Here is a 13,673-nt window from a genome sequence, read left to right as displayed (position 1 = left end):
ATTGTTGGGTTGCTTAGGCTGAAGCACTGGGTTTTTTTAAGCCCAGATGAGCAGGACTCAGGGGTTGTAGTTCTTACCTTTCCAGCTCCCTTGTGCTCTAACCCTTGTAAGCAGGTGAGTGGTCAGTCACCCCTGTCTGACAGCAATTTGCCTCCAGAAAAGCAGCCCATTAAAAGCTGGGGCAGATTTCTCTCCCTGTGTAGGTCTCAGGTACATAGTTTCCTCTTTGAGACATGCCTTAGTTGCAAACAAAATATGTAGGTGATATCAGTTGAATTCCTGCCAAATGTGTCATTATATGACGAGACAGCGTGGTCTGATCCTCTCTCCATGACTGCTGGAAAAGGCAGTATCTTCACTTAAGGAGAAGGTGAAGTTCAGGCATTAAAAGGAAAAAACATGTACATTAAATCATGGACTATCAGGTTCTCTTGTGTTTTCCCTTAACATACTCCATCTCTCTCCTGTTGGCATCACCATTACTAGCTGTGTTTTTAAGAAGTGCTGCTGTTCCAGCTCACCATCTCTTACATCACCGTGTTTCCAGTTTATTACCCAGCTCTTACATGGAGTTTTTAGTGATGAGCAGCCTTGAGTGAAATCTGTTGGGCACAGTCAAGAGTCTGTGGGATGGAGTGGCGCAGACTTGGCAGAGTTCTCCTCTTGCCCATTTGCTGTGGAGCATTTGGCCTTGACCTGCCAGGCCAGGTCTTAAAGTTCAGCTGCACAGAGTGTACTTGAGACTTTTACCCACCTCTGCTGTTCTTGGGCATGTTCCCTTCTTACCTGTTCATCCTCTCTGCGTGTGAGGCTGTGTGGTGATGAAGACCAGCTGCTTGAGTTACTGTGGGGTCGTACTTGGAATCACAGAAGGACGTGGATGCACGGTTTCTTACAGCCACACGAGCTTTGGCTGGTGGCTGCTGTTCATCCCTGCAGGACACACCTGAGCCAGGCTCAGCCATGCCCAGGTCACAGTGCGTTTGGCACTCGGTCAAAATTTTTGGCATTCGGTGAGAGGCTAAATCCTCTCACTGAATTAGGTACTTGCGTGAAAACCCCTTTCTGAAGGCACCTACTTCTGGTGTACTTTCATAACTTCATTCCTGTTGCATGGAAGTGGAATTTTCTCCAAGGGTTTGCTGCTCTGTGGTGGACACTTGGACACTGGGAGAGCCCTTACACCCATGTTTAGATCTCAATGCTGTGAGAGTCCAGATGTCTTCCTGTCTCCTGAGCCATCAGGTACAAACACTGAGCACCAGGAGCCTGATCCTGAATCTGACCAGTGCTGTCTGAAGCTCATTTTAGGCGCTGATATGAGACTAAGCAGAAGTTTGGTGTCATTTTGAGCTGAGGCAACAAAGAAACAGTTCTGCTTGTTTGTCCTCAGCTTTTGGAGGTGCTCTGGTGGGACAGAGAGGGGACAACCTGTTCCCATCAGGTAACCATAAGCCAAGCCTGCGGTCTTGTATCCCAGCTTTCTCAAGTTGGGATACAAAGACCCTGCATCTGACTCCCACCTCACTGCTCTTCTGTTATGACACTTTTTGTGGGTACTGGATGGCTGTCAATAGGAATATGTCCTTCCACAGGGGAACACATCCCTGTTGGGTGCTGGATTCACGTTGGGACAGGGCCAAAAGCCTCTCAGCACCTCAGGGCTCCCTGTTATCCCGAGCTGGGTTCCACTAGCATAGCTCTACCCACCCTTGCCATCAGGCTGTCTTCAGTTTCCTTTCACCCATCTCCTCAACTTCACAAGGACTTTTCTTCTGGTGAGAGGCTTCTCCCCACCCCACACACACTGTGAACGCTGCCTTGGCTCTGAACTTGTTACTTGCATTCCTTTCTGAAGCAGAAAAAAGCACTTCATGGTTTGGATACTACCAGGGTTTTTGGGGGCAGGGGGAAGTTGTGTTTGGCTGCCAAGTTCACCAGTCTTTTCAAACTGTCTGAGCCTGTCTGCAGTTCATCCTCTGGGCTGCTTTTCCTTGCCAGACTGAGCGCAGATAAAACAGTTGTAGATGATTGAGGCGCATCTGGGTTAACTTAGGCTGGAGATCTGTAAAAGTGATGTTGCTGCCAGTGATCCAAGGCTGCTCCAGAGCCTAAGCTCCCGTGGTGGTCTTGTCGAGGACTTTGATACCATTAACTGCAAACTACATCCATCAGCCACCATGCATGCACCTGAATCCATGTGCTGTGGGTTATTCCTTGATGATGGATGCACATGGCTGTCTAGAAGACATCTTTGCCCGTTTTTTCTTCAAAGCCATTGCCTGGAAGGAAGGGGATGGTACAGGAACATCTGCCTGTCTTTTTGCTGTTAAACAACCCAGCATTTTAAGAGGAAAAATAAAACTACAGGTTTGTGATGCCTGGATATCAGAGAAAAGAACCTCTGCAGGGTCTGTTGTAGACCTCTTGCTACTGGCAGGTTTTTCCTCATTTCCTCTGTAGCATCCCCATAAATGCATATTTCTGCTGGAACTTGATCTTACGTGGCCTTACACAGCCTGTTTTGGGAGCAGAGATGCTATCCCGAGCACCAGGCTCTTTGGGAAGCTTTTCAAAGGTTGGACTTGATGATCTTGGAGGTCTTTTCTGCCCCTAGTGATTCGAAACACTGAATCGTAAAGCTGGGCTCAGTTGCTGTACTGTCAGGAGGTAGATCCCAGAAGTGCTGTCGGTGGGAGGGTCCCCTCCAGGCAGGGGCTGCAGGATGCAGGACCTGCAGGGTGCAGGGAATGCAGCCCTGGGGCTGGTGGGCTGTGTGGGCTCAGCACCTGCACGGATCACAGGGATGTGCCGCTCACAGCCAGGCTTTGGCACTCGGATGGGATTTCTGCAGAAGGGTGTGAGTCTGACGTCTGCTCAAGCCCCAGAAGATACAGGGGAGCTGAGCTGGCAGTTGTGCTTCAGCTTTTTCTCTGCCCAGCCTAAAAAAAAAAAAATCCAAAAATATGTAGAGCTCGGGTTTCATGAGGGGATTTTTTAAATTTTATTCCATCATTCAACTGTTCCTTTAGCTGTTCCAGCATAATCCACCTCTTCATAAACTGTACTAACCCTCCTTTACTGACAGATTATGGTCTCTAGTCCTTTTTACATCTATAGGAATGTGCATCCATGGCTGCTGGCACACGTTTGGCTGGGACTCAGTTGAGGGAGAGAAGTCGATGAATTGATCTCACATCACACAAACCACTTCCCTGGAAAATGCTCTATGCTTTGTTTTGACTCTGCTTGTGTGGAAGAACTAAATTACCAACTAAATTAGATTTTCCCTTCCTAACATTCCTGGCTTTTGTGCTGAGCTTCCATCAAGGGGATTGGGAGCAAAGTTCAGGAATGAACTTAGAGAATGGGTGCTTGGATCACTCCCAGTGAAATGATCAACGGCAATCACTTGGAAAAGTAACTTGCCAATGTATTTAGTTGGGGATTTTACAATTAATGTGTTTTAGCATGTTCACAAGGTCTTCAAGGAAAAGAGCTCTTGGAAGTTCACTTCCCCTCAGATGGAAAAAGCCACGAGTTCGTTTGGGTTCATCCCTGTCTGTAAAAACTCTAATTGGAGGATGCAAACTTGACAATCCTGGGCATTCATGAGTAATGAATGAGTGTAGTGATCCACAGTTGTCCATCCTTCTCCCTTCCCAGCAATTTAGACTTAAATACTGTTTGTGTGCCTCCTTATTTTCCACCTGTGAAGCACTGAACAAAACTAACTGCACAAGCTGAAGATTAAATTGTTGGGTCAAATGTTTCAAGGGAAGCAATTCACAATGTTTAAAAGGCATCTGCAGCCTCCAAGGTTGGGAAGAATCTCCCAAGTGAGGGGCATCCGACATGACGTGCACCTGCTTGCTGTAGTTGGCAGCCAGCTTTGTCACTGCTGTTCCCAGCTGTAAATTGCAACAGAGAATTTTGACCTACTTTTTCAGTTTTTCTGTTGTTTTGCACAACATTGAGGACACTGAAACCAGGTCACCGTAGTGCTGGTTGGGGAAGCACAGATAAATGCTGATCTCTGTGTGGAGGTGCTGCTGGGGTACAGGGGGAGAGTTGGAATACATCCAGTGGAAGATCCTTGAAGTAACCAGAAAGCTCTTGAGTGGGAAACAAAAGGCAAAAAAAAATCCCAAAAAGGGTATTTGTCATGTCTGAGTGGGGAAGGCATTTGACCTTCCATCATCCTCCGTTCCTTGGCTTGGGTAATAGCCAAGCACCAGAGCAGGGCCCTCTTCCAGGTAATGCCAAGAGTGTGGATCTGCTGGAGGGCAGGAGGCTCTGCAGAGGGATCTGGACAGGCTGGATCCATGGGACAGGGCCAGCCGTGTGAGGGATCAATAGGGCTGAGTGCCAGGTCCCGCACTTGAGTCACAACAAGCCCGTGGAACACTCCAGGCTTGGAGTTGAGTGTCTGGGAGGCTGCCTGGTCAGAAAGGACCTGGGGGTGCTGGTCAACATGAGCCCAGGTGTGCCCAGATAGCCAAAAAACCAGCAGTGTTCTGGCTTGTGTCAGCAATAGTGGGACCAGCAGGACCAGGGTAAGGATTGTCCCCCTGTACTGGGTGCTGCTGAGGTCACACCTGGAATCCCAGGGTCAGTTTTGGACCCCTCAAAGCAAGAAAAACATTGAGGGGCTGGAGGGTGTCCAAGGAAGGGAACCGAGCTGGGGAAGGGGCTGGAGCAGCAGGGGCAGCTGAGGGAGCTGGGAAAGGGGCTCAGCCTGGAGCAAAGGAGGCTCCGGGGGGACCTTGTGGCTCTGCACAAGTCCCTGACAGGAGGGGGCAGCCGGGGGGGTCGGGCTCTGCTTCGAGGGCACAAAGGACAGGATGAGAGGAAATGGCCTCAAGCTGTGCCAGGAGAGGGTTAGTTTTGATACTCGGGAAAAGTTCTTCATAGAAAAGGTTGTCAAGGATTGGAACAGGCTGCCCAGTGCCATGGTGGAGTCGCTATCCCTGGACGTGTTCAAAAGATGCGTAGATGTGGCACTTGGGGACATGGTTAATGCTCGGACAGTGCTCGGTTAATGGCTGGACTCGATGACCTTAGAGAGCTTTTCCAACCTTAAGGATTCTGTGATTCTAAGATAGGATATTTGGTAATCTGTTCATTTGTCTCCTCAGGAGCAGGGCAAATCTCAAAACTTGCTTATTTTCTCGTTATTAGAACAGTGACTCTGCCAGGAGTAAGTAACCAGATGGCTGCAGAAGAAGAAAATTTTGTTGTGTCCAGTTGGAAGGACAGAAGCAGGATAAGAAATGCAGAGCCATGAAGGTGGGGAGATAAAGGCAGTGGGATGAGAAGGCTTGAAGGGACATGAAGCCAGTGGAGATGCGTGTCCATGCAGAAGAGAGCAGGGCTGTAAACGAAGGCTTTGCTAATTGCGCTTTAATAAAGGCAAAGCCCTGTCACCTTGGAAGCTGTTAATACACACAATGAGGCAGAGCATACAAAGCCAGCTTGATCCTCTAAATTTAGGGGTGTAAGCTCATGAAATGAGTTGCCAGATGCTGAAAACGTGAGCAAACACATCGTGTATGTCCTGGTTTCACATTGTTCCTCCTTACCCGCAGCCTGGCTGCTCTCCCTTTTCAGAGGGTGAGCCCTTTGTCCCAGTCTGTGGCAAAGCCAGTGAAGTTTCCTGCTGCTGAAGGCTCTACATTTTACACAGTGTGAGGGTGGAAGCTGGTGAGCTCATATCTGTGTGTTTATAACACGTCAGTTGAGAGCCTTGGAGGATTTTCTAGTCTTTGAAGTCATGTAGGAAGTAGCAGATCTTGTCTGGAAAGCGCTCTCCAGATCAGGAGACTTACCAGACATATTACACAGGCACGTGGGGCGGATGTTGGAAAACCCAGTGGGAAGGCACGTGCCTTGTCCTAAAGCAATGATCTTGGAGCTGCTTTGAGGAATTGTGGTCCTGTGTCTGTAGAGAGCGGGGTGAGCTCACCCATCCCAACACAAAATGGGGTATTCTTGAGGGTCTCTTCTTAAAATAATTTTAAAGGAATTACGGGGCTGAATTCCTGCTTTTTTGGGTGTTACTTCATTCACCGGGCATTTGCAGTTTTATTTCTGGCATGTAGTGACTCCTTCAGGGATCAAAACCACACGCAGACCTGGACCAGGCCTGCTTGCTTCGATTTGAAGCAGTGCGCTTCATTGGCTATTTCAGTTTGGACAGATTTCTGAAATAGTGCCACAAACCAAGACTTTGACAAAACTTGTTCCTATCATGGAAGGGTCTCCAGAGTAACTCAAGGAGGTCAAAGAAGTTTTGAGTCCAAGGGAAGTGAGCTTTTCTTTTGAAAAGGGGGAACAAGGATGGCTTTGGCTTCTTTACACCAACGTCTCATTTGCAATGTCCTTTCCTGTGTCTGAAGGGCTCCCCTGAAAAACTCTGTGGCTGTGAGCAGTGTCTCTGTGCCATGCATTAAACACTCCTTTACACTGGATTATGGATATCAACACAAACAGCAGCTGCCTTCCAGGGCTGCCTGGAAGTGTCCAAGGCCAGGCTGGACCAGGCTTGGAGCAACCTGGGATAGTGGAAGGTGTCCCTGCCCCTGGCAGGGGGTGGGACAAGCTGAGCTTTAAGGTCCCTTCCAACCTAGACCATTCCATGATTTAACACCATCTGGAAGCTGGTTTCTAGCTGTAGTGCTGCAGGTTTATTGGTGGAGGAGAGGTTGTGACATAGATTTGGGTCTAAGTGTTTAGAAGCGTGTAGGATACAGTGCTGCTGGTTTTTACATAGCTAACTGTGCTGCAAGTAATTTCCTTTCAAGCCTGTGTCTTTCATTAAGTAACTGTTCCTGTGTCTCCAACTGTATTGTAGTGAAATCAATCCTGGAATTGGGCTGATTCACCATTAGGGAAATATCTTCATGCGGCTCTGTTCAAATGGAAGTAACTTTGAGGAGCAATCTTGCTGAGTGGGTGGAAAGGTAGGAAGGAATCATCATAAAAAAGTTTGAATCGTGGCAGGAAGTCATCCTGGTGTTCTGAGCAGCCTTTAAGTATTAATGTGACTGACAGTCTGGTCTTCATTCTTCTGCCGCTTCCCCTCCAAAGCTGAGTGCTGTGCTGGTCCTCAAAGGCCATATTTGATGCTGTATTTACGACTCGTGTTTTTAATAGGTGGTAATGACGGCGTAAGATCTGTGTGTGAGCCGGTGTGCTGGCAGCTGGGCTCTGCTCCTCGGCTTAGCCGTGATAAAGAGCTTCCCAGAGGCACCCTTCACTCATCCTTCGCTGCTCCGAATTCCTGTTTACAGGAGGCTTTCAGCTGAGAGGGGATGTTTAGTGTTTGCAGACTGTCAGGCGTGACCTTTCCCTCCTTCTCCCTGGGGAGACCTGATCCAGATGGGGAGCGGGGGAAGGATGGAGGCGTAGGAGCTCAGAACCGTTAACATCTTATTTTGCGAGCCAGAAAATGTGTGGTGGGACTCGTGCTTAATTTGCCTGAGGATAATGGAGTTGCTTGTCCCATCTGAGAAGTGCTGAGCAAGGTATAAACTGGGCAGGGTTTGTGCTCTTGCTGGAGATTTCTTTCTGTTTCCATTTCTGAGGTTGTAGGTAGTTCTTGGTCTTAAATTATTCAGCCTTGATTAAAATAATAACTTTGGTCTCCAGGGGGAAAAAATTCTTCTCTGGCCTTGATGGCATCTAGTGTGTTTTTCAAAGTGTTACTGGTTTTTTACTCATAGAATTCCTGTGTCCTGCTTATCTTTCTTAGTGATCCAACCCTAGGAACACCCCAGCATCATGGAATCATTTAGGTGGGAAAAGCCCTCTGAGATCACTGAGTCCAACCATTTTCCCAGCACTGCCAAGCCCATCATTAAGCCATGTCCCCAAGTGCCAGACCCATGTGTTTTATTACATGGAAGATGATGGCTTTAACTAGAAATAAAACAACACTTGGCTGGAATGTTCTGTGGCTACTTCTCTCGCCATAGCAGAGATAGACCAAATAGGCAGATAGACCAAAACTTCCCATGCTTCAGTTTTATCTTTCCAGAATTTTATCAGAAATACTAGTGTGAGTAAATCCACCAATTACTAGAATTCATTCTCACTTTTGGTTTGAGTTCAGCAGTAAAACTCTGTAGTTTCACTGATGGTTCTTTTTCATGTTGTTTGTTTTGAAGCCAGTCTCTCCTCCCGGGACAGCCTGGGGTGGGGTCCAGTCAAGGTGATTTTCTGATATCTGATAGAGCCTCATCACTGCTCCTGCAGACTGGTTTCACAGGGCAAACACAACTGTGCTGTGTCTGTGCCAAGCACAGCAGCTGAGAGTGTGTGGAGATGTCTGTGATGAGAAACCAGTTCCGCCGGTTCACCGGTAACGGATGCTTCCTGCTTATCCATATTCAGTTCTGAGTATTAAATCTGGAATTAAATTGAGGGATGAGTAAAGCTTGGTGATGCTAAACAATTTCTTGTACATGAACATCTCCAGCTCTTTTGTCTAGGCCAGAGGTGCTGAATGGCAAATGGTGTTTCACACATTGCTGGGGAGCACGCTGGGAGCTTGTCACTTGGGTTTATGGTCAAACCGGTGGTGTGGCTGAGACACCTGAGGTTCTCAGGTGACCCAGTGGTTGTCAGACCTCCTGGATATGCTGCAGACATGCTGTGTGACGTTTTCTGCAGGGATCCACAACAGTCCCAAGTGACAAGGAGAATTCCAGTACCTAAAGGGGACCTACAGGAAGGCTGAAGAGGGACTTGTTGCAAGAGCAAGAAGTGATAGGTCAAGGGGGCTTTAAGCTGAAAGGGTATGTTTAGATTGGATATTAGGGAGAAATTCTTCTCTGTGAGGGTGGTGAGGCCCTGGCACAGATTTGCCAGAGAAGCTGTGGCGGCCCCTGGATCCCTGGCAGTGCCCAAGGCCAGGTTGGACGGGGCTTGGAGCAGCCTGGGCTAGTGGAAGGTGTCCCTGCCCATGGCAGGGGGAGGAATGAGATGAGATGGGCTTTAAGGTGCCTTCCAACCAAACGATTCTGGGATACTATAAATACTCAAAACCTGGAATTTCCAGCTGGGAGTTCCCTGCATTTTCTGGATCCAGCATGGTGACTTCTGCCTTCTATCCAGGTGCCTTAGGTCAAACCAAAAGTCTCCAGAAATAGAGGTGTTCCACAGCTGGAGGCCAGGGAAAGCAGTCAGATTTCAGGAGGGCTCATGCTTCTGTTCTGTGTGGATGGGTAATAATCCTTGTCTTTTATTTTTGAATAACTGGAAGTAGGTAGCATAGCTTCATCTGGTGGACCAGAGGATCATCACTGACTGGGCCAGTGCCGGGTTAATGGTTGGACTCGATCATCTTGGAGGCCTTTTCCAACCTTAATGATTTCATGGCAAAATGAGCACAAGGATCTCTTGCTAAGCCCTCTACAGAGGTATTGCTGCAGGAGAACTGAGCCAGTTGCCCGAGTAACTTTTGAGCTCTCATTTACGTGGTTGTGTTTCTGGGTGTCCTTCCACAGGACTCTTGGTTGGGTGGTCTCGTTGAGCACTTGTGGGATTGTTTTGGAGGACACAAACCTTCAGGAACTGTTCCATTCACATCTGGAAAATCTGAATGCAGCAGTGTTCCTGTAGGGCTACAATCCAGTACCTTTATATCCTGGGATGTGGGGGGTAGTTCCAGGGGTGTTCATTCTAATTCTTGCCTGAGAGCTGCACCCCGAGAGTGCCTGATACCATCTCCGGATGCAGCACCTGTGCAGACAAGACATCCTGCAACCTTTCCCTTTATCATGCTGATTTCTTGGGAAGTGAGGGGAAGCTCAACCACCATGATGGTACCTCTGGGCTGCGCTTGTGGGGCAGGACCTTCTGGGTCCTTGCAGCTCCTGCGAGTCGCCCTTGGTCTTGTTCTTGAGCACGGAAGAACCACTTGGCCTGCAAGGGTTGAGAAGCATCTATGTTTTGTCCCTTTTTGACTGAGTTATCAGCTTTTAAAAAATAATTAATCATGTTTTGGCTCCTCATTTTGGTCATCTCTGTAGGACAGCAGTTTGAATTAGCAAATACATCTGAGGTCGATTTGGAGTTGGACTTCAGTGATCCTTGAGGGTCCCTTCCAACTTAGGTTGTTCGGGATAATGTAGATCAACTTGAAAAGAGGTAAAAGAATGGAGAATTTTATTTAAGTGCTACAAAATTTTCTTCTCTTGGCACCTTTCATTGGCCCCTTTGTATTTTTTGTCTGGCATTTGTGTAGTGCTTTATTAATGTGTGAAGTGAGGAGAAACCAAACCTACACTTCACAGGGACTAAAAGGTGGGGTTTCCTTGCAGTGTCCACCTGACACGCTGGGGTAGTCGGAATGGCTTCGGTTACTGCATGTGGTGTCAGTCCTGATAGCTCCAGTGGAACCATTACAGACTGGTTTGGGTTGGAAGGGACCTTAAAGCTCAGCTGGATCCACCCACTGCCATGGGCAGGGACACTTTCCACTAGACCAGGTTGCTCCAAGCCCCGTCCAGCCTGATCTGAGACACTTCCAAAAATGGGACAAGTAGCAACAGTGGATGGGCAGCACTTAACATTTCTTCATGACATCAGGGCTTTTTATCAGAAAATTGTTAAGAAAATGATAAAGTTTTCGTATAGCTGTTAAATTCCTTGAGGCCAGGAAAGTTCTGGACATTGGCCCTGTTGTACCTTCCTCACCTGGTATTTTAAAATAATGATCTTTATTTCATATATCTCCTCTTTTCCCCAGGTAAGAAACCAAAAGCAGCCTGCCTTTACTGAATTCTCAAGAACAGAGTCGACCCTTTGGTACATTGTCAAGATGCATTAGGAAACTGGATCTGGTGCCAAAAGAACTCCATGAGTTTCCATGACTCTCTTGAACTCCAACACAGATACTTTTGGATATAAATTTCTGTTCTAAGGAGAAGAGTGTGTACTCCAAGTCCTTTCTGCCAGCTTGCTGGCAGAGGTTTTTCACTAAGATCATGGACCATCCTAATAGGGATAAGGATGAAAGGCAGCGGACGACGAAAGGAATGCCGGGAAGGAGTGGGCACGGTTCTCGGCCGAGCTCGTCGGCGTCTTCCGGCGTTCTCATGGTGGGACCCAACTTCAGAGTGGGCAAGAAGATTGGGTGTGGGAACTTTGGAGAACTCAGACTAGGTAAGAAGTAAGCATTTTAGTGGCCTGCCTTATGCAAATTAGCATTTCACCACTGGAATATAAATACATAAAAATTTACCCCGGCTCGAGAAACACGTGCGCTTGTCTTGTTTTCCAAGTGTCGAGCTGCCTTACCCGAAGCTTCTGACTCAGAAGATGTAACTCTTAGCATGATTTTGATTTGCATAAAGTCAAAGGGAATACACTGGAGAGGCCAAAGATGCAAATTTTGAACAATCCCAACAAATGAAGACTGTTCACAGCGCTCAATGTCTTGCCTGAGGTGAAAAAAAACCTTCTCAACTGTGAATTTCTAAATCTTGCTCCCAATTTTTTGTTTATAAGCTAGAACGCCCATTTAAAGGGATGGGTGAGACTCTTTCCCAGCACTCAGGCTGGGATCAGACTTGATTCCACGTCCTTCTCTAACCTCACTAATTTCAGCCCCATCACCCTCTCCCTGCCCTGTGCCTGTGTTGGACTTGCTGGGGAGCAGAGGATATGCCAAGTGGCCATCTGGCTCCCTCAGCCGACCCAGCAGCCCGACATTTGTTCATGGTCTGTTGGTCTCCTAACCACGTCTTGCAGCTGGTTGCCCAAACAGATGGTTCCACTAATGCATTGTTTGTTTAGGACTGCTGAGGAGACCAGTGCAGAGCAGGGCACTGGGCTCTTAAGTCATCCTAAAAAAACAATGATTGTGTTTTAAATGAGGTGGGGGAAGCAGCCTCATAACTCAAGGGTCATAACACTACTGATAGTGTCTTTGTAGATTCCTACTCATGTTCAGTGAATCTGTGTAATCTCCCACTCTGAGGTTTGGTTATCACATCCATACAGGTGCTGCTGCTCCATGCTGTGAAGACCAAGCAGCTCACTGCTGGTGTGTCTCAGTAAATGGGTATTTTGGTTTCAGCATTGCATCAGAGAAGTTTTACTGATTCACCTGAGCAGAGATAACACTCCTAAGGTGGAGAGAAACCAAGGACAAGGATGGAAACTCCCACCTTCCTGCACATGGGTATAATTGGCAGCTAAAGATAAATTTGGATCCTTACAGTGACATAACATGAATTGCTCTATTGCATCTCAAAGCCCCCCCAAGAGCAAACCTCACGATCTCAGGATCCCCAGGGAGATGTTGAATTGCTCTGTAATCCAAGCTCTGCTCTGAGGTTCAGCAGCTGTAGTGGATCCCTCTGGGTGTAAGGCTCTTGAGTTTATTCAGCTGGTGCCCAAATCACAGAACCACAAAATCACAGATGGATTTGGGTTGAAAGGCACCTTAAAGCTCATCCCATCCCACCCCCTGCCATGGGCAGTGACACCGTCCACTATCCCAGACTGCTCCAAGCCCTGTCCAGCCTGGCCTTGGGCACTGCCAGGAATCCAGGGGCAGCCACAGCTGCTCTGGGCACCCTGTGCCAGGGCCTGCCCACCCTCACAGGGAGCAATTCCTTCCCAGTATCCCATCCAGCCCTGCCCTCTAGCAGTGGGAAGCCATTCCCTGGGTCCTGTCCCTCCATGCCTTGTCCCCAGTCCCTCTGCAGCTCTCCTGGAGCCCCTTTAGGCCCTGCAAGGGGCTCTGAGCTCTCCCTGGAGCCTTCTCCTCTCCAGGTGAGCACCCCCAGCTCTCCCAGCCTGGCTCCAGAGCAGAGGGGCTCCAGCACTGGGAGCAGCTCCGGGGCCTCCTCTGAGCTTGTTCCAGCAGCTCCAGGTCCTTCTGCTGTTGGACCCCAGGGCTGGGGCAGCTCTGCAGGTGGGGCCTCACCTGAGTGGGGCAGAGGGGCAGAATCCTCTCCTCCCCTGCTGCCCACATGGGGGGGAAGCAGCTCCCATTTCCATGATTCTTTTTCACATTTCTCAAAATTTTAGAGGTGTTGGGTTTGTGATTCATGTATAGTTTCATGGCATGGACTTTACAGATGAGATTTCACTTCTGAAAAAGTTAATTTAGAGAGAAATTCAGTTTAAGTATGGATATGCAACACCTGCTAATTACGTGGCTCTTTTTCCAATAATGCATGTATTGTTAATGCTGGTTTACTAAAAATTTAAGCAATGAGCCACACGTACTGATAACAACAACTTGTTGTAACAAATTGATAACACATCGTTGTAAGGTTCTTACAGATGCTGTATGACTCTTTTTTTTTTCATTTCTCTTGCTTTTTGCCAGTCACCATCACTTTAAGAGCTCCTGTTGGCTCGAGCAGCAGCTCTTGCTCTTGCACAGCCCATGGTAATTATTGCTGGGGGGAAGGAGAAGCAGCGGCTGAAATCCGAGTGCACGAGTCTCTGATAACGTTTTGTCCTGCGAAGATGAATGATGTGCCCTCTGCTTTTTGCCTGTTTTTTATGTGGTTTCAGAGCAGTTAAGCACCAGTATCACAGGCAGAACAAAGTCACGCACTGATAAGCAAAGGGAAAATAGGCTTTTCCAATTCCCTGAAGAATTTCTCTCTTTTGAGGTGTTGTGTTTTCAGTTTAAGCCAGTCTTGTAT

General features: G+C 47.9%; 1 protein-coding gene across 4 annotated transcripts in view; it reads left to right on the top strand.

The window, feature by feature from the left end:
• The window catches only part of CSNK1G1 (casein kinase 1 gamma 1), a 105,608-nt gene that overhangs the window by 32,653 nt on the left and 59,282 nt on the right, over positions 1-13,673 (top strand). For all 4 annotated transcript variants that reach the window (XM_048317720.1, XM_048317722.1, XM_048317719.1 and 1 more), the window contains one exon: positions 10,754-11,169. In XM_048317720.1, coding sequence (XP_048173677.1) covers positions 10,992-11,169 — 178 coding nt within the window. In that variant the 5' untranslated portion in view covers positions 10,754-10,991. The remainder of the gene's footprint in view (positions 1-10,753; positions 11,170-13,673) is intronic.

Source organism: Corvus hawaiiensis, chromosome 13 (genome assembly GCF_020740725.1).
Source record: "Corvus hawaiiensis isolate bCorHaw1 chromosome 13, bCorHaw1.pri.cur, whole genome shotgun sequence".
NCBI lineage: Eukaryota > Metazoa > Chordata > Aves > Passeriformes > Corvidae > Corvus > Corvus hawaiiensis.
Note: the sequence above shows the minus strand (reverse complement) of the source record. Positions and strands in the feature narration are given on the sequence as shown.